Source organism: Medicago truncatula, chromosome 4 (assembly GCF_003473485.1).
Source record: "Medicago truncatula cultivar Jemalong A17 chromosome 4, MtrunA17r5.0-ANR, whole genome shotgun sequence".
Classification (NCBI taxonomy): domain Eukaryota; kingdom Viridiplantae; phylum Streptophyta; class Magnoliopsida; order Fabales; family Fabaceae; genus Medicago; species Medicago truncatula.
The window spans coordinates 36,687,187-36,707,939 of record NC_053045.1 but is presented as its reverse complement, the minus strand read 5'-3'; the positions used below and the strand labels follow the sequence as shown (position 1 = coordinate 36,707,939).

General features: G+C 32.3%; 2 protein-coding genes and 1 long non-coding RNA gene across 3 annotated transcripts; 1 reads left to right on the top strand and 2 right to left on the bottom strand.

Annotated features, from left to right (window-relative positions):
- Positions 1–5,515: 5,515 nt before the first annotated feature.
- On the top strand, positions 5,516–9,559 carry LOC11439694 (protein arginine methyltransferase NDUFAF7 homolog, mitochondrial). Its single transcript, XM_003607214.4, has 10 exons — positions 5,516–5,772; positions 5,844–5,905; positions 5,994–6,137; positions 6,214–6,324; positions 6,449–6,653; positions 6,826–6,884; positions 7,932–7,984; positions 8,063–8,285; positions 8,847–8,955; positions 9,056–9,559. Exons 1-10 carry the CDS (start codon positions 5,652–5,654, stop codon positions 9,316–9,318), a joined length of 1,350 nt encoding a protein of 449 aa, XP_003607262.1. The 5' UTR covers positions 5,516–5,651; the 3' UTR covers positions 9,319–9,559.
- Positions 9,486–12,978, bottom strand: LOC11441608 (thioredoxin-like protein YLS8). Its single transcript, XM_003607213.3, has 3 exons — positions 12,823–12,978; positions 10,246–12,192; positions 9,486–10,092 (listed from the first exon to the last, which is right to left on the bottom strand). The coding sequence occupies exons 2-3, from the start codon at positions 10,363–10,365 to the stop codon at positions 9,784–9,786; spliced, it is 429 nt and encodes a 142-aa protein (XP_003607261.1). The 5' UTR covers positions 10,366–12,192; positions 12,823–12,978; the 3' UTR covers positions 9,486–9,783.
- A 4,646-nt stretch (positions 12,979–17,624) lies between these two features.
- Positions 17,625–18,543, bottom strand: LOC112421050 (uncharacterized). Its single transcript, XR_003010989.2, has 2 exons — positions 18,421–18,543; positions 17,625–18,025 (listed from the first exon to the last, which is right to left on the bottom strand). It is a non-coding gene; the product is annotated as an uncharacterized lncRNA (long non-coding RNA).
- Between the last annotated feature and the right edge of the window lie 2,210 nt (positions 18,544–20,753).

The following is a 20,753-nucleotide window of genomic DNA, read 5'->3' as shown; positions in this document are numbered from 1 at the left end:
AGTCATAACTTCAAAGGCAAGTGAAAAAAAAATGAAGTTTCATCTTTTGTTATACGAAATGGGTCATTCTTGTTGCACTTGTATCATGTTATCAAACAGTGGAAACACCAGTTTAGTTAATCAATTAACGAATATGAGAACTTGTTATTAATGTCTGCACTATTATTTACAATCACAGAGGAGCATGTTTTTGGTAGAAGTAGAATTGTTCTGAATGTTTCTACTGGGCATGTCAATGCTTATAAAAAATATTAGGCGCGTAGACGAAAATGGTAGGGGATAGCAGTGCATTTGTCCATTAGGGTACTGGAAATGGAATGCAGATTTGCGGCTTCAGGGTTCATGAGCATACATGCTGTCCAAAATAGTGAACATGGTAGCAGTAGTTAGTAAACATATCAATTGATTAAACCTGAAATCTGGTGTCTGGACCTACAAAAATAGCAAGCATACAAACCCAGTTGGTATTTAGAAGATTAATAGGATAAATCTGTTTTTCGTCTGCAGGGCCAAAATACGTGTGTGAATTAGATATACTAGGATTATAGAAGAGGCTAGTTTAAGTACAATCCATTTCATAGTACATTTCCTCCTGGTCATTTTTCTTTCGCCATCTCTGCTATTTCTTTAAAATCAAATGGATAATCAGGAAAGGATTGTTTGTTGGTGTAGACTGATGTTATGATTCAGAGGAAGTGTTACTACTTTTGTTTGGGTTTTGTGAGTAAACTTGGCTGCTCTTAAATTGTCATCTCTAGAAACTCACTCTTGCAATCTTTCTACCTGTAGGCACAGCCAATCAGTATTATGTGTCTTACAACTCTCCTCTTGCTTGATTTTCCTTTGTACCTATGATGAAATAGTGCGAACGGATAGAAATATTTGCGAAATGAGTTTTTATGCACCTAAAATAATTTAGTTCTCATTCATTGGTTGACTAAACTGTTGTCTTTGCTGTCCTATAAAATATCCTTTTTGCAACATGGTTAATTTTTTTTTTTTACAGAATACAGCCAAGGAGCTTTTGGTGAAAAGTGAATGTCATGTGGTGTCCTTGTTTCTATCGTTTCCTAAGGAGCTTTTGGATACACTTGTTGGATTCTTATATAACTTAGAATACTCGTACTCTATTTTTTTTGAAGGGTCATACTATATATTTTCCGTTTAAAAAAACCAAGTTGTTTATAGTAGTTTAATATGTAATTTATAATAATGATTATATGATTAATGATATCAAAGAAAATAAAATAAAAATTGAAAATGGTAAAGGAGAAAGTAGAAATGGTACTACTGCAGAGCTTTTTCTAATGGAAGACATAATGAATCAGAATTACAGAAACACTTGTACCCATAACAAGGATATCTTGGAAACGATTGATCAAGTTCGTTCATAAGCTACAAGAAAATAAACAAATAGAGAAACTGTTTACAATTAAGTTTATCCACACCAAAAACACCCTAAGTACTAATCAATATTCTTAAAATAAAAGAAGCAAGTAATTAATTCTATAAAGTAAGCCATCTTCAACAGTAAATAAGATTAAATTGTTAAACAATCATCGTCTCCATTCAAAGATGTTGGAGATAGTTTGAGTTGAAGATGATTGACTCACCTGATAAAATAATGATAATAATATAAGAGACCAATAAAATTAATGCAACGAAAGAAACAATAGAAATAATCACTTCACATTTTAATCGAAAAAAAAATACAAGATTGGCGACAACAAAGACTTACATTTGTTTTGATCAATCCTTGTTTCTCTCAAGTAGAAGAAAATGAAAATTGAAGATAATCTATACTGAGAAATGTCACTTCATCTCAATATCTCAAGAACCATAAAGAAAACATTCTTAACTTAGCCTCGCTACCAAAACATCGTGTCCTTTTGTATGTGGGATAAGTTACAGAATAACCAAGGAGGTTGTAAAATTCATACATAGCATCCATGTTATCGTTAAATCCAGCGGTGTTTTTTATTTGCTCGAGTTGGAGTCAAGCCATTTGTCTCTCATGTTGAATTTTCACTTTTTTCCAGTCATCAGACGAAGTTATCTTCACTTCTTGATCATTATGGAGTTTCATGATTATGAACTCTTTCTTCTTCTTGTCTTGACTTTATTTTCTTCTTTGCAACTAAAACACTTTTTCTCTTCTTCACACGCACTTTCCTTTGAGGGAAAAGGGTTTTACCTTGAATGTTCCTTGAAACTCTTTTCCTGGTAGCAATTCTATTTTAGAGATTTTGGTTGTTGACGTTGATTATATTGCCATTGATATCATAGCTGTTATATACATATGGTTAGTTAATGTTAAACAGGTGGCGTTTTTATATCTTGGATATCTAAAAACCGGTTCTTGATCTTTCTTTACCTATAAGTTTCTTGATCTTTGCTTTGACTACATATCCACTATAAGTATGAGATATTAACTGATAACTGTCTGTTTATTATACAATTATGTCGGTTATTCTGTTAGCCTATCGTTGGTTAGTTATCAGCTGTATTGTTTGGAGGTGCGCTAAGGTCTAAGGGTATCATATTTTGTGTTTGTTTTGCCTACACTACACACTAGCAGAGACATATATGGTTGGTAGTAGCAACTCACCATGTACCTAAGTGAGAAACTGTGATAACTTCAATGATTTTTGCTTCTCAGTACTTTATGCTATATGTCCACAATAAGAACAAAGTAATTTGCAATTATTCTTTGGAGTTAATAAGGTGTTGGGAATAAGAAATTGTATAAAGTATTGTGCTTGACTGGTGCCTTGATCCAACTATTCACTAGATAAGACATCCTAAAATCTGCTTATTGCTTGCAGAATATCATGTTCAATGGTTTTCTCTTAGCTGAAGTCCAACCTCCACACCAATCATCATAAACATGTAAATATAATGTGTACTTTCCCATGTCTTGAAATTTATCAGTAGCCTCATTTGATTGAAGATAGAAGGATAATCTTTAAGCCACTTGTTTTAAAACTTACTCTAGATTCTGTTTTTTTTTTTGTCTATTGTCATCAATGCAAATGATGAGTTTAATGAATCAAAGATTTTGTTTATTGTACTGGTTCCTCGACCCAATTATTGTACTAGGACTAGTTGTATTCCTCAGGTCTTACTACCTCTGAATGGGAATTGGGAAGCTATCTATGATGTTGATTCAAAGGACTATCTACACATGAAACAAACATTTGAGGCCGTTGTTCTTCAAATCATTTTGGTTCAATACTATTTTGCAGATAATATATTTTGCTTCTGTTAGAAAATATGACTTTTTATATGCACTCGTTACAATGGTAGGAAATGTGTTTCAAACATAATGCTCTAAGTATACAATTTTAGTTGGCCTATCGTGAAATTCATGATAAAGTATCTAGGAATTCAAATATCGCGCTGCCTAAGAATATAAAGAAAACACTAAGAATACACACCAGAATAATTAAAGATAGAAACACCAAAAATAACAAATGGACACTAAAATAGATCAAATTTTAACTTGAAACAAAGTATCTATTTTCATGAGCTTATGACTTTTGATAATTGAAAAAAATTAAATCTTATTGGGGACTCTTTGAGAAGGAATAGCGATGATATTGGTTAAATTACCATGCTCAGTTGGTCTTTTACTGACAGTACTAGCTTATAACTTTACTGCTCTTGTTTTGATTTGAGTTTTTCTCATATAAAACAAGTTCAATGAAGATAGGAAAAATACATTAAAGATATTAACCATTAGTTTTCAGCACTAACAAATTCTTCAATTTAATAATTACAGTTTTTTTCAACAAAAAGTAAATAATGAATCAAAACTATAGATTTATTTATACTCATAACAAGGATGTTTGAAACGATTGATCAAGTTCATCCTTAAGTGACAAGAAACTAAACAAATATAGAGACAATGCTTACATTTAAGTTCCTCCATATTAGAATAACCTCAAATACTAATCGATTATTCTAAATCTAAAAGAAGCAAGCAATTAATTCTACAAAGTAAGCCATCTTCACCAGAAAATAAGATTACTTGTTGAACAAACATCGTCTCCATTCAATGATGTTGTAGATAGTTAATGAGTTGAAGATAATTGACCCACCTGATAATAATAATATAATTTCATAGATCAATAAAATTCATGAAACAAAATAAAAGAAATAATTTCAATTTAAATGTTGATAGAAGAAAAAAAAAATACAAAGATCTTTGTACAAAGACTTACATTTGTTTTTTGATTAATCCTTGTTCTTCTCATGTCAAGCAAATGAAAATGAAAGATAATCTATATTGAGAAATGTTACTTCATCTCAATATTTCAAGAACCATAAAGAAAACGTTCTTCATTTTGGTTAGCTTCAATACCAAAACATTGTATCCTTGTGTATGTGGGATAAGTCATGGAACACCCAACGAGCTTCTGGAAATCATGCAAAGCATTCATGTCGTCGTTAAAGCCAGCGGTGTTTTGAATTTGCTCAAGTTGGAGTCGAGCAATTTGTCTCTCATACTTTATTTTCAGGGGTATTCTCAGTTCTTTCCAGTGAGACAAAGTCATCTTCACTTCTTGATCGTCAATAAAATTACCTACTAATTTTTTGTAATGAGTTTGCTCATGATCATGAACTTTTTCTTCTTCTGATGACGACTTTATTTTTGTTGCAACCACACTAATGGAGATGAGTTTTCTCTTCTTGATACATTTTCCTTTGAGGGAAAATGGTTTTGCCTTGAATGTGCCTTGAAACTGTTTTCCTCCTAGCAATTCTAATTTAGAGTTTTTGGTAGTAGACATTGATTGTATTGCCATGGATATGATTATAGCTTTTATATACACACACATGGTTAGTTATTAAGATGCAGCAAACGTTAAAGGTTTTTATTTTATTTTTTTCTTTTTAATATCTTGATTAAGATATAACATGTTTTATTTATTATTATTGGAAATTTAAAACTTGGTTCTTGATCTTCTTTTTCCACTATAAGTATGAAATATTAACTGTAACTGCCTGTTAGTTATATCAGTTATGCTGTTAGCCTATAGTTTGTTTAGTTATCCCTCCTGGTTCCTTAGTTAGTCATCGTCGTGCTCCTATAAATTCTCTTCTATCAAATGATTTTGCATCCATAAATGATTCTAATTTTTTTTTGGTTACATGAGAACAGGAGAAAAGAAAAAGAAAACAAAAAAGAGAAAAAAAAAATTAGGTCATTAGAAAATGACACACCTAAATCATCACCTGTTAAAAAAGCAGATGATAAACAAGAGGGAGACTCATTGATCGTGACAAAATGGATGGTCTGAACTATTAGCACGCAACTTAGCGAGTGTACATGAATTTTCTTTTCGAAAGATATATGGTGAAGATTAATTGTCCAATCTTAAATAAAATAGTTCCGGATGAGAAGAGGCTATATATTTGCATAAGTTTTTAATTTCAAAATTAATTTTGAAATTTACGTTTATTGATTGACCAAATATATATACATTTTTTTTACGTTTATGTACTGCACTAAGGATTAGTAGTCTGTTCATAAGCCAGTGGAGTGCAATATATTGATCCCATAATAATTAATATTTGCAGAGCGAGAAGAACTTAGCCGGTAGAGAGAGGTGTTTACAATTACTACTGAGAAAGAAGATTGTAGCAAAATGCTGAGAAGAGTTGTTCAAAAATCTCTTCGGACATTTCATCGTCCCATCACAGCCGCATCATGCCATTACTCTTCTTCTACAATCTCCATCGACCGTTCTTCCCTTCACAACCCACCTGGTAATCTCTTCATTCTCCCCCTTTCTTCTTCTTCTTCTTCTTCAATCTCTCATTTTTCTTCCTTTTCGTAGAACATTCTCACCAACCCATTTCTGATTCTGAACTCGTCAAACACCTCAAAGGGATTATCAAGGTACCCATCACTTCTCTTTTCTTTCATTATCATCAAAATTTGATTTTTTTATGCTTTTCATTTATTGGGTCATTCATTTATTTCTCAGTTTCGTGGAGGTCCTATTTCATTAGGTGAGTATATGTCTGAAGTTTTGACAAATCCTAAAGCTGGGTATTACATCAATCGAGATGTTTTTGGAGCTCAAGGTGATTTTATCACCTCTCCTGAAGTCAGCCAGATGTTTGGCGAGGTTAGCCAACCACCTCCATTATTTATTAACCTTTTAACTGTGAAGGATTCTAATTTGGTGTTTTGTGTAAACTTAGATGGTTGGTGTATGGGTGATGTGTTTGTGGGAGCAAATGGGCCGACCCGAAAGAGTAAATTTAGTTGAGCTTGGTCCAGGACGAGGAACGCTTATGGCTGATCTTCTTCGTGTAAGAAATTAATATGATTCGGTTTCTCAAATTTCAATTTCAATGTTTTGATCTTGTGTTTAGATTGTCAATTAAGAAGCTGGCGTATTATTGTGGTTAAACAAAGTTTTTTAATTTGTTATAGGGTGCTTCGAAATTTAAGAATTTCACTGAGTCCTTACATGTACACTTGGTGGAGTGTAGTCCTGCACTAAAAACTCTTCAGCACAAGAATTTGAAATGCGTTGATGAAGAGAATGCAGATGGAGATACTGATAAAAGGACTGTAAGCTCTTTTGTTGGCACTCCCGTGTCATGGCATGCTACACTTGAGCAGGTTCCTTCAGGATGTATGTATTGTTTTTCCAATGAAAATAGGCTTTTGAACATAAAATGCAAGTTTGATTTGTTATATGAAAATATGAGTTTTTTTTTCTTTCTGTCATGCATTATCATAAAATGTCTTATCGTACCGTATTTGGATGATTCCCTGACCAAGTTATTCCTTTTGTTGTGCTCCAGCGCCAACAATTATCATTGCACACGAGTTCTTTGATGCCCTACCAGTCCATCAATTTCAGGTAATATAATGCTTGTGCTATTAAGCTAAATTAATATTTAAAGCCAAGTGTATACATAAAATGGCAAAATTTAACTTTGAAATTTGAAATTCTGCATTTTTTTGCTTTCACTGTATTCCATGGTGCCTTGATTGTTTTTCTTTTAGAATGCTCTCATCCTCTCTTGTTCTTTTCCATTTTTCTGGTATCCGATATATAGCTTTACCTTATGTTTTCAGTTGTGTCGGTCCACCTAGGAAGTTCTGCTAGACCAGTGCATTACAATGTTGATCTGTCTTAACTATGTCACTTTTACGATTATATCGCTAAGGGGCTGAATGAAATGTAAGAGATGTTCAGTGCTTCTTGCCCATATTGTTGTATCTCATATTTATGTGATTCCAATTTACAATAAATTCCTGCTTCAAAGAGCTTGGGCATGACAAACAATCTGCATTCCTTGATATCCTGTTAGGATATAGAGTATAGGTTAGGGTGGTTAAGAGTTAGTAGAGGTTAGTTACTAAGTTGATAAGTATGTTAGGTGATTTTTAAGAGTTGTTATTTTGGTTATTCTTAGAAAGTCTTTAAATAGTCCTCGATTGATAGAGGGAAAGATAGCTTTGAATAATTAAATTTAGTGCCTCGAGAATGCTCTAGTGTGAAAGGAGAGTGCTTCTTTGGGGTAGCCTTGAGTGCAACGTTATCATCTTCATTGTATACCTTTTTTTATATCTTCTCTTACAATTCTATTATCTCATTAAATTGATAGTAACAGAGAGATATTAACAGAATTCTTCTTTTCTCAGTCTTTTAATCTAGTTAGAATCACTCTATTGTTTATTCAATTCTGCCCAGTTTTGGGAATGTCTTTCCATATATCATGAGAAAGGTTCCTAATATATCCATTAGAGTAAATGCCATGACATACGCATACCTTTCCTAATTTTGGGAAAAAAAAAATGAAACGTCACTTTTCTGTGTGTTCCAACCTTTTTTATACTGTTACTACTTATTGGCAATGGAATCACAGGTCTTTCAAATATGATTTATATTTTTGGTCTACAGAAAGGATCCCGTGGTTGGTGTGAGAAAATGGTTGATGTGGCAGAAGATTCATCGTAAGTATTGTAATGTAATCCACTTGAGATTGTATTTCTGCTGGGTTTAGTGCACTGATACTTACATATATCTGATAGATTACATTTTGTTCTATCTCCACATCCTACACCTGCAACTTTGTATCTATTGAAGAGAGCCAAGTGGGCTGGAGTTGAGGAGATCGCAAAGTTCAATCAAATAGAAATTTGCCCCAAAGCTATGGATTTGACTCAGACCATTGTAGAAAGGATAAGTTCTGATGGTGGTGGAGCTCTAATCATCGACTATGGCTCGGATGGAGTAGTCTCAGATAGTCTCCAGGTCTACCATATTTCCCTTCTTATTGTTAATCATATAACTTTCTAGTTTCTAGTTTTTACCTGGTTCTGTCTCCTAAATTGAGTATTTTGTATCTCGTCTTATATTGTACTACTACAGGAATATGAACACACACATGACACATTAAGTTTCTGATTAAAATTAATGATTGTATTATTAACGTGTAATCTCGAGTATTCTTTATCATTGAGATGAACGAATGTGCATTGGAATATGTGAGAGTTAGGAATAGAATCCTAAGGGAAGCATCCTTGTTGGTGAACTTGTAGTTACACTGCATTATATGATTTTTCAAATTATTAGCTGTGTCGGCATGTCAGTGTTCGTGTCGTGTCCGTGTCTGTATACGTGCTTCATAGGTCATTCCAAATATAAAATTGCAATTTGTTTTCATTTGATATTGTTGTGATTTTTGTTTTGTTACAGTACCAAGTAAAGTCCAATTTCTGTGTATATACTCTTAAGTTGATGTGGTGGCTGGTATATTATATTAAAATTATCCTTCTTCTGTATGCTGTCTTTAACAGTTTTTGAATTAAGCAGGCAATACGGAAACACAAGTTTGTCGATCTTCTAGATGACCCCGGATCTGCAGATCTAAGTGCATACGTTGATTTTGCTTCTATTAGACATTCTGCAGAGGAGGCGTCAGGTGCTTTTTCACTTGCTGAGAGTTGTGCCACAGTTTTATGAATTAAACATCAGAAATTTACATGCATGGTCAAAAACTAAATATTTGTTTCCATATGCAGGTGAAGTGTCTGTCCACGGGCCAATGACTCAATCTCAGTTTCTCGGTGCCCTCGGAATAAACTTTCGTGCTGAATCCCTCCTTCAAAACTGCACAGAAGAGCAGGCTGAGTCTCTGAGAACAGGATACTGGCGTCTTGTAGGCGATGGTGAAGCCCCATTTTGGGAAGGAGCTGATGATAGCGCTCCAATTGGTATGGGTACTCGCTATAAGGCAATGGCTATAGTGAACAAGAACCAAGGTGTTCCAGTTCCCTTTCAGTAATAGCTTAATCAAATTAAAATGATCAAGTGTTATATGACATACTAGAGTTGATTTTAGTGTATTTAACATTATACGACACTTTTCTCTTTTTATTTAATTATTTTTTGAAATTTTTCTTCAGTAGCTCCTTGGTATGCTCTGCATTGTAAGAGTTGCATTGCAAAAGATAACGTTAATAATTTTAGTATTGCATTGTATGACTGGATTTAAGGAAGCAGTAAACATACGTCCCTTTGCCCTACAGTATAATAATTCAATTTTTGAAGTACAAAAGTTGTGACATGATATAATGAAAAGGAATTTGGTACATTCTTACTATCACAAGAAAGATGATACAATAGTAGAATCCACAATTTAGATATGTAACACCAACACTTCAAGTTAAAGGCGTGTCCAGTGTTCGACATGTCAGTATTAGTTTCGTATCTGGTTTTCTGTGTCTGTGGCTCATAGGTAAGCACAAAGTTAGTAGCGGTATTTGGTAGAGTAATCTTTGGGAGAGATGACAAGACCACGTCCTTTCCTTGCACCATGGAAGACAGTTTCAACGATATCAATGAACTCTTGTTTGTCTCTGAGAGCCCAATTAATCTTATTGTTGTTACCTGTTCCAAGGTCAATCATAATGTGTTTGTTCCTAAAGAAAAACATAACCGTGCAGGGATCATACAACTCATACATGGTGTTAAAATCAGGCACCTCTGTAATGTCCACCAAGTATATAACCGCAAAATTTTTGATGGTCTCAGCAACTGATGCCAGCACTTCATCCATCTGAAGAGTTACAAGTTAACATGGGAATGAATGATAGAAAGTAAAGATTAATTACTCCCCCCAAGATAAAATATAAGCAAAAAACATAGTTGTAAAATTGATGTATGTGAATAATTTTTTAACCATATTGTATGAATATAGGTATGCACGTACCTGCATGCAAGTGTCATCCCAATCATGGCCGAAGCGAATAACGACGAGTCGTTCTTCTTCGCAGAGAATGGCTTGATCAACAGCCCATCCGGAGTGCAAGTGTGGAAGCAAGTAGGACATCCTTTTTCTCTATATTGTGTTCTAATAATCAAGCTACAAAAAGGCAATGCACCAAAGGGATATATAGTAATATGAAGGAAGGTGCCAAAAGAAGTCTCTGGAAACTCCCTGTTCTTTCTCTCCTCCTAATTTCCTTATTCCAAACGTTCACATAACGCAACCATCCCCCGACCTTAATTTAAAAATTAATCTAATTAGCCATATATGTTTTAATTTAAATAATTTCATCAATACAATATTTTGTCTTAAACTTAAATATATGATTACTTTTTGTTTTTTAGCTATGTTTTTTATAAGAAAAAGTTTAGATGAGTTGGGTTTCGGAGGTTCATCAGAGAAAACTTCAATGAACGCTAACAAAGATAATTATAGAACGTCCATGAAAGAGATCTTCACGTTGACAACATGAATTGAATTTACACCTTTATAGGGTATGGGTCAACTCTTTACGAAGATTTTGGTGACTAAGACTTTGAAGAGAATGAAATTATATTCCCTAGCAAATGAGTTTGCATTGGGTAAAAAAATATGCAACTTGGTAGCTAAAAAAATACTGCATACACTAGTATGTCACCCACATTAGGGCTGGCATCATCAATATAACGTACAGTAAACAGCTGAAAAAATATTGGTTTTCACCAAATGACCAGTTGAGAAATTAAAAGCACCATTCCTTCAAAAAATAATGTAAAGCACCATAAATGTTACTTCTAAGTAAAATTGCATAGCTTGGTACACGAAAACGACGGATCAGAGGTTTGTCCTTTAGAGTTTAAATTAAGAATCTTTTTCAATGATTCAGGTTTAACATTGGCTTACAACCACTAGTGCTACTGCATGTGCATAAAATTAAAAGTACCACTGCGCATGAACCATATGAAAAAAGAGAAAATCATTTTTTATATATCATTGATGACAAGTACCACTGCGCTTGAACTCGTAAATACCGTAGATGACTCTTAAATATTGTTTTCATTTTCGATGCATAAGTTGTTTACGGTATTTACGATCGACAAGATCATTCATTATTTGTGAAGATTTGCTTTTGTCACCCATTTGCAATTGAATATGTATTATTCATGACATAAATGCTTTTGAGTATTACCCTTGTTTGGGCATTGGTTGATTGTATTTTTTATACTTCTTCGCTATACTTTGTTGTTTTTGTTCCCATGTACTAGAGAGTAAATTTTTTTCCATGTGGTAGTATATCTCATTTTTGTTTGTTCAGAACGATTTGTCAGTATAATAATAGTAATAGTCCCTACCTGAGTTCGAACCCGGACACCCCACTAATCTACATGACCAAAAATAAAAAACATATACCTGAGTAATAATGATGGTAATGTCGAGGATTCAATCTCCAAAAGATAAGACATTGTTTTTGAAAATAAATAGTTTAAATTTTTGAATCTTGACCATAATTTTAACTAGAACCCTTGTACTTATGTCATTGGATCCAAATCAACATAGCTTTCCCTAACACTCTTGCTTCCACATGAAATAGTTATCGCTGCAGAGGTCTCATCAAATGTTCTCATCAAATGACGAGAAATCGTCATCGCTACAGAGGTCTGGTTTGGTCAGAACGACCCCAGCGTGACTCTGATTTTGTTTTGTTCTTCTAAAACTTCTAAACGTTCTCAAGTTCTTTCATGTATTTGATAATGTCAACTACTACATAAAACTTATCTATCTAACATATTTTGATTGTGTAGCTAGATAGATAGGTTTTCTGTACTAGTTGACACTATCAAATACATGATAGAGCTTATATGTATGTTCTCGTATACAACTTCCTTTGACATAATTTCCAGCAAGTTGAACCTGCACCAACACCAAATTAGACTCTAATTCATTAATTTCATCCCAAAAAAATACAAACCAAATGAAAAGAACAGAAAATATAAAAAGATACTTCAAAAAAATTATGCACAGGTGACTACTTCAAAATAACTATGGTTAAATATTTTTTTGGTCCCTATGAATATACTAACTTTTTATTTTAGTCCCTCTAAAATTTTCCTTCAACTTTTAGTCCCTATAAAATTTTCAATCACTATTTTTGGTCCCTATTTTTAAGTTAATTTTTGTATTTTTTTTTTTAATAAAATTGTGCAGAAATGTGTAGAATATTGTAAAATCGTTCTAAAAAATAATTAGAATTTTTTAACAAAACTTATAATATTCTGCAAAATTTTATCCAAAAATATGAATTCTACATATTAGTTTACATATCAATTGGGACCAAAATTTTTTTTAACTCAAATAACCTTTAATAAGTTCACCGCACAAAATTTGGAAGATCTCAAACTTTAAAAGAAATTACGATGAATATTCCATTTAAAAAGTACTACGTACTATATTAGCATGGATTGTTTTGTAGAAAGAAAAAAAATATGGATTGAGGCCATTAAAAAAACATGGAAGGAAGTGAAAGTAAGCATGAGAGAGTACCAAGTGAGATTGATGAGCGAGTTTGTTTTTGTTCAATCTTATGTTGCACCCTCTTGTTCACTATATTATTTCCAGAACAATTCATTCTCTCTTATAATTGTGTTCTAACCTCCTAATCCTATGTTGTTCATCAACAAGTAGCATGTGTATATAAAGAGAGAAAGAAAAAATAAGACCAACTGAATTGATGGGCACATACAGCTCACTCTTGTGTGTTTAATAATTGCTCTAATCAAAATATATCTCAATAAATAAATAAAACACGAAGGCCCACTCTGATACAATTTGTTAGAATTAGTTCTAAGTAACGATACAATTTCATAGGACAGGCTTAATAGAAAACAAAAATAATAATAATTAGAGGAAATAATAAATAAAACATTGAGCATGAATATGATTAGATCTACAACATATTTGATCTATCAAAGATATAGATTAAAGGTATTAAAAATATTTGGATCCATGATAAAAATGACATCCGCTAATGATATGAAAAACACAAGAAAAGTTGGCGGCAACTAATTTCGTTCTTCTTCATTTAGTACTCGTTATGCCTCAAATTCTCTTCAAATGAGGAAGAAGAAAGAATATGCATGTGTACGATATATTGAGGCACCATAACCTTGTATAGGATTCCTTCAACAAAAAAAAAATTGTATAGGATGAAAATTAATTAGGATTTCTCATTATTCCATTAATGAGTCATCCAAACATTCACTTATATTGAGTCTATAAGTTAATTAAAATAATTAATTATCCAAATAAAAATCTAATTAGTTTTTTTTTATTTTATATGATTATTAATCAACAAAAACTCATAGTTGATAATTAACTAATATAATTTTTTTTTTTGGTCAGGTAGTCTAGTGGCTGAAGCTCACACATTTTAAATGTGGAGAAGTGGAGTGTCCGGGGTTCGAACCCCGGCCCCTGCATATAAAATGCATTTGTCTCTATCAACTGAGCAAAGCTCACGGGGACACTAATATAATTTATACAACGTATAAAGAGAATATATGGTTTTGGAGTGACTTAATATAATTTTATTTGGTGTTCTCTTTCAGCACGTCTTGTGCGGGGAGAATTACCGTTGTAAGTAATGCATTTCATTTTGGCTTGTTAAAAAAAACAATGTATAAAGAGAATACATGGTTGAACCGATTTTTTCACTTTCAATCATACCCTTAAACAAATTTGCTTATAAAAATGTTATATTATTGGTGTCTTTCAAACAGATAAGAATTTATATTACATTTGCTATATTGTTGGTGTCATTGAAAAAAATAAGTATAATTTATTGCAATATGAAAATTCAAAATATCATTACCTATATTTTTAATCAAAATCAAAATTTCATTTTTTAAAAAATAAAATAAAATTTTATAAAAATTATTGTTTATAATTTATATGCGTTAGCGCAATTAAAACAACTAACACGATACCCATCTAAATGTTAGTTATTATAAAAATATTTAGCTATATAAACACATTGAAATATAATTAAATAATAATATATTCCAACGGTAGGGGCATTGAAATTGTCATAAGTGGCTGTGGAGTCATGTGGCCCAATACACCAGTGTGCTACCGACATGAGGTTTGACATCATCAGTATAACGTAAAGTAAACAGCTGCAAAAATATTTGTTTTCACCAAATGACCAGTTGAGAAATTAAAAGAACCGTAAATGTTGATGACAGCTTTCATGTTGTTTAGCTCATTAGTATTCGTGTTGATTTGATTTTAGAGGTTTGTTTTTTATCGGTGTTGATGATGTACGGTGTGTGCATGTTTTTTTGGATGTTCCGCTTATATATAGTGTAATTTTTTTTTATAATTTCTGTCTTACTGGTCGTATTCGTCTTGAGCAAGACTTAATTATTAATAAATTTTGCTGTTAAAAAACTTGAAATTTTGGTTCTTTAAAAAAGAATTTGAAATTTTGGTTATTTCACCCAATAGCGGCACTGCATGTGCATAAAAGTGCTACTGCGCATGAACCACGCGAAAAACGTGAAAGTTTGCATTCATTACATCCATTTGCAATTGAATATGTATTATCAGGGCCGTCTTAATAAATTCATAGGTCCGATTTTAATTTTATAAGGGATGCAAAAAAAATAAAAATCTGGGCCCCAGAAAAATAAATTAAAAATCACACTTTGGTGGATCTTGAACACATGACCTCACACTCAACAAATAGTGGCCACGCCACTAAAGCAAGCTGTACAAATTGAATAAATTCGTTTTTAATAGATATATAATCATTATTTTTGTATCTTACATATAAAAAAAAAATATTTTGGACCCCAAAAAATTGGAGGCCCGGTGTCGTCGCCCAACCTCGACGGGCTATGGGCCGGCCCTGTGTACTATTATTATATTATCCATGACATGGGAGCTAACATCATATTCTCTCCCTTAATGATAGGAGTCACAGTATGTCTGCAAAGTTATGGCTTGCATGTCAACCGCGTTTGACTGGAGTTGCAAAATACCAGCTCACATTTTTGAGTGATTTTGATCGGTTCATTTAAACCCCAATTTAAGTGGATGGGATTGAGTTAGATTGAACTTTCTAACCAGTAGGATTGGCTCACCTTGACAATTATGCACTATAATATCGTCTTGTTATTAACTCATAGAAACAACCTGGTCATAGTTGATACAAATTCAATATATTAACATAAACTCTTTTTTTTTTAAGAAACTAAAATGCAATATATTAATAACAACCAAGACGCCTTTTAAGTATAAGGTGTATTTAAAAGACGTTCAACAACAACAAGATGTGTGACAAATATTTACAAGGACTAGCAATGGCCGATACCCAAACAACACAACGGGTTCGACCGCCACTGCTCGCCTTTAACCACCAATAAGTGTGGAACTTAACTTTTTCCGAAAGCTCCATAATGGAAGAATGAACATTATTAAAAATTCTATTATTACGTTCTTTTCATATGAGCCACTCACAAAGAAGCCACAAAAGCTGAAGAAATGATCTACCACTCCTCTGACCACCCAAGTAATTTGTAAACTAAGAGAAGTGGGTGCTTGGGACGTTGTGATCAACACCTGAAAAACCAAGCCAAAATCTGACATGCTGCCAAAGAGAACCGAAAAAACTGCAATTAATAAACAAGTGTTGCGCGCTTTCAATTTGACCGCAACCCGCCAAACAAAGAGAGTCATCCGCATGAGTAATGCCACGGTTCATGAGATTGGATTTTGTTGGTAGTCTGTCTCGAAGCAACCGCCAAGCTAAGATAGAAACCTTTGATGGAACCTGAGAGTGCCATATAAGTTTCTCTGAATCCTCTAACACCGGAGAAATCTGGGCAGAGAGGGTCTGGTAACCTGAACGAACTGAATAACCACCTGTAGTATCTGGGTGCCAAAGCCATGTATCTGAAACATTTAACTGCAAAGTGACATTAGCAAGTAACAACCTACACTCTGCTACCAACTCCTCCTCCCACGCCCACAGCCTCCTCCTCCACTTCCACGCCTCTCCCCCCTCGTCTCAACCTAAAGAGAACAATGATGCTACAGAAATCGACTTGTCCTCCGCTAACTCAAAAGAAACATGGATATATTGTCTAAACAACAACGACCATAAAGCTTCATCCTAGTTAACAAGTAAGGTGCTCAAACAAAGTAAACGTTTGATTAACACATTCATGAACACAGATCCTTCAAGTTCTGATGCTCCTAAAATAAACTAAAAATCTCTTCTTTTATAGTCAATTTATTGAATGAAAAAACTAGGGTTTTTTCTTAAAAAACCTCTATATATGTGTGTGCGTGCATAACAAAAAAAAACTCTATATATGTGTTTGCGCGCGCATAAGTAACAATAAGCATAAGACAAAATTATAACAAAAAGAAAGTGTGATCATTAAAACAAAGTCTAGAAAGGATTTTTTTAAAAAGGGATGAATTAAATATGATTTTTTTTTTAAAAAAAGGGATGATTTAAATATAAATTTTCAAGTTTTTAGCGCTTAAAAATTCATATTTAATTCATATCTTGTTAAAAAAAATCCAAATTTCATTAAAAAATCCAAATTCATTCAAAATTGTGAAGTATACACATGATTTGACTTTAAAACATGGATCATAAGTGATGATAAAAAAATTCTAAGACAAAAAATTGATAGAGGACTAACACTTGAAATTTTTTAATTTTTTTTTATAGGAACCAAAAATATATCTGATTTAATCATATAAACTTATAAACTATAAATTAAAATTGACCTTTAACAATAAGAGCTTTAAATAAATAAAAAGTTGATAACTTTTTTCAAGTTTACTCTTGATACCATTCATTACTTAGTAGTGACAAAAAGATGATATATGAAAACATTTTTGTTAAAAAATAATTAATACCGTCAAGAATTCAATTTTTTTGGAAAAAAGTAGATACGTTTGACAATACTATTTTGTTTGAACTTTGAAGGATAAATTTAAATAGTTTTATCTAAGCCCCGTATGAAGCTCATCTTTACTGCAAATTTTATTATTTGCCAACAATCAGTGATTAAAGTTGCAAAATATCAGTTCACATTTTTTGCGATCGGTTCATTATTAACCCAAAAGTTAAGTGAATCATAATGGGATTGAGTTAGATTGATTTGTTAATATATTTTAAAATTATTATAAGAATTATAAAATTCAGAGAAACTCTAACCAATTTGATTAATTAACCGCCACTCTCGAGCAGCAGTTTATTGTCGTTTCAGACTTGCATAAACGGGATCACAGAAGAAGAAAAAAATCATTCTTGTTTAAAACAGTAATTAATTAATGTTCAAACTCTAACCAACTTTTGTTCAGAATAATGAGTAAAAATAAAACTGATCTTTTAATATTGATAGATCAATTAACATTCACCGACTTGAGAAGCAAAAATATACATCCACCGACGTAGTCACGTAGATGCTATTTTTTAAATTTTTTTTTGAAGAAGCTAAAATGACGTAGATGATATTAACATGGTGAATGTTTCGCCATCATAAAATGTAGGAGCTCCCCATTGAAAAGGATATGGAACCACATATGGGATAGAATGAGTTAAGTGGTTTCATGATATGTTTATTGTGCACTTTTCTTCCATGGAAGTTATGTTCAACTTTGAGATAGAATCCAAATGCGGTATTTCATGTACTATGTTCTCGTATACTTCCGGCAAGTTATAAACCTGCACCAACACCAAATAGACTCTCTTAATTCATTAAATTTCTTCCCGAAAAAAATAGAAAAACAAAATGAAAAAAAGTATGCTCAAGTGACTACTTCAAAATAACTTTAAATAAGGTCGCTGCACAAATTTTGGAAAATCTCAAAATTTAAAAGAAAACGATGAATATTCCATTTGAAAAAGTATTTCTATGTTAGTATCGATTGTTTTATTAAAAAAAATGGTTTGAGGGTATTAAATTAAACAAAAGAAGGGGTGGGCTCGTAACCCTAACTAAATACCTTTTTTTTTAGGGAACCCTAACTAAATATCTTGTAAAACAAAATAATTGTTCTCACATACAGAAGAAAGGAAAGTTGAAAAAAATGGAAGTGAAAGTAAGCGTGAGAGAATACCAAGTGAGATTGGTGAGGGAATACTCTTGTTCACTGTTTTCTATATTATTTGAAGAACAATTCATTCTCTCTTATAATTTTGTTCTAACCTCTTCTGTTGTTCATCAAAAAGTAGCATGTCTATATAAAGAGAGAGAGAAAATTAAGACCGAATGATTGTACATCAGCTATTACACATGTGTATGAGTTGGATTCTTGGAAGGTTGTGAGTGTGAACGGTATTATTATTATTATTGTTTATTCATTTTATTTTATTTTTGCATTTAGGTAGATTTAATTTGTGAAGTGGGTATTGATTTTCAGAGGAGGTACAATACTTCCAATTATTTTGAGTTCGGTATCCTTTTCTAGATATTGCAAGTTTTTCATTATAGTTATCCATTTTCTGGTTCTTCTTTGATTTTCAACAGGGCCATTGTGCATTATAGTTGTAAAATTATTTTTGTTTTTTTGCTAGTTTGGAGGGAAAAGGGCTGGGAGGGTTTAGAAAAAAACAATGAGCAAATTGAAGAAAATAAAGAGCTTTAGGAGCGGAAGGATTTGATGATTTATTTTTCTTCATAATATAGAATCTCCTTAATTTATGTGAGTTCAAAAATTATATATTGAAAAGAATTTTTGAGGAAATTTGGAAGATTTATATGAATTCTTCAAATTCAATTTATGTTGTTATAATATTATTAACATTAATAATATTCTTAATTTGAATTTGAAAGATACTATTTAAAAAAATGTGAATGATTTATCAATTTCCCTCTATATAAAAAATTTCCTTGTTATACAATTTTTATTATTATAAAATTCATTGTTTATTGAATATGGTAAAGATCCATATTTAATACTTTGTTTTTCAAGTTCATATTAGACAAACCCATATTTTTAAGTATAATCTCTTCTTTAATTCAATGACAAAATCCATAAGTTGTGTGAAAATAAAAACAATAAAAAAGTTACAGATCAACAAAGTTGAACCCATACAGCATTATTTTTGTAGCACCCATGTAGTATAAATGTGTATTCTTTGTTACTCATGAATATTATTTTTATAGCACACTTTCTCTTCATTTGGCAAAAAGCTTATATCAGTTCCTTGTATTAAAGTTTAATCAACAAGTATATTATTGTTAAAAGGAGGATATTGAACCAATAAAAAATACAAAACTAACATGGAAAAAAGTGAAAAATAGTACATACTGCATACACTAGTATGTCACCCACATTAGGGCTGGCATCATCAATATAACGTACAGTAAACAGCTGAAAAAATATTGGTTTTCACCAAATGACCAGTTGAGAAATTAAAAGCACCATTCCTTCAAAAAATAATGTAAAGCACCATAAATGTTACTTCCAAGTAAAATTGCATAGCTTGGTACACGAAAACGACGGATCAGAGGTTTGTCCTTTAGAGTTTAAATTAAGAATCTTTTTCAATGATTCAGGTTTAACATTGGCTTACAACCACTAGTGCTACTGCATGTGCATAAAATTAAAAGTACCACTGCGCATGAACCACATGAAAAAAGAGAATACCATTTTTTATATATAATTGATGATTACAAGAACATGGCAATTGAAAGTGAATAGAAAGTGATGTAACATGGAAATAACAAATAATTTTACCAAATTCTGACCCTGCTTGAAAATAAAAAATAAAAATCAGTTAGTGTTGAGAGATGCAAAAGCCACTTCTGCATGAACTCCCTTTGCTTGTAAAAGTATATTCCCAAGTTTCAAAATTTAAAAATAGCATGACTGAACAATCAAAATAAGGGTTGGTTTTATCAAAAAAAATAAAAATAAAGAAGCGAGTATCTTTAGAAATGAACAAATCAAAATGAAATATATTACTCAAAAGAGGAATGATTCACCCCGCACAAGATGTGCTAACGTGATGAATCATCCAATATCTGATACAAACAACATGCCCCTATCAAGGACACCCGCTCCTAAGGAGAGAAAGAAAAAACAAAAACTAAAAAATTACATGATGCCCATACAAAGTATGGGTATCTCCACCAATCATGAAAGCCAAACGAAAGAGGAACAACATTTGACGACAGCCATAAAAAAGAATTCACCTTCACCTTTTCTACAATACTAAAAGGATCAAGAACCTTATTGTTAAAAACACAATTATTCCTCTCCTTCCATATTGCCCAACTACAAGCCTGCCAAATAACATTAAAATAAAAATGAGTAGATCTTGGCAAACCCGCCAAATGAGTAAACTGAGAAAAATGATCTTTAACCGAGCCTGGAAAAACACAAGTGACACCAAGCCACTTACAAACAAGATACCAAATTCTCCCAAAAAGATCACACATAATGAA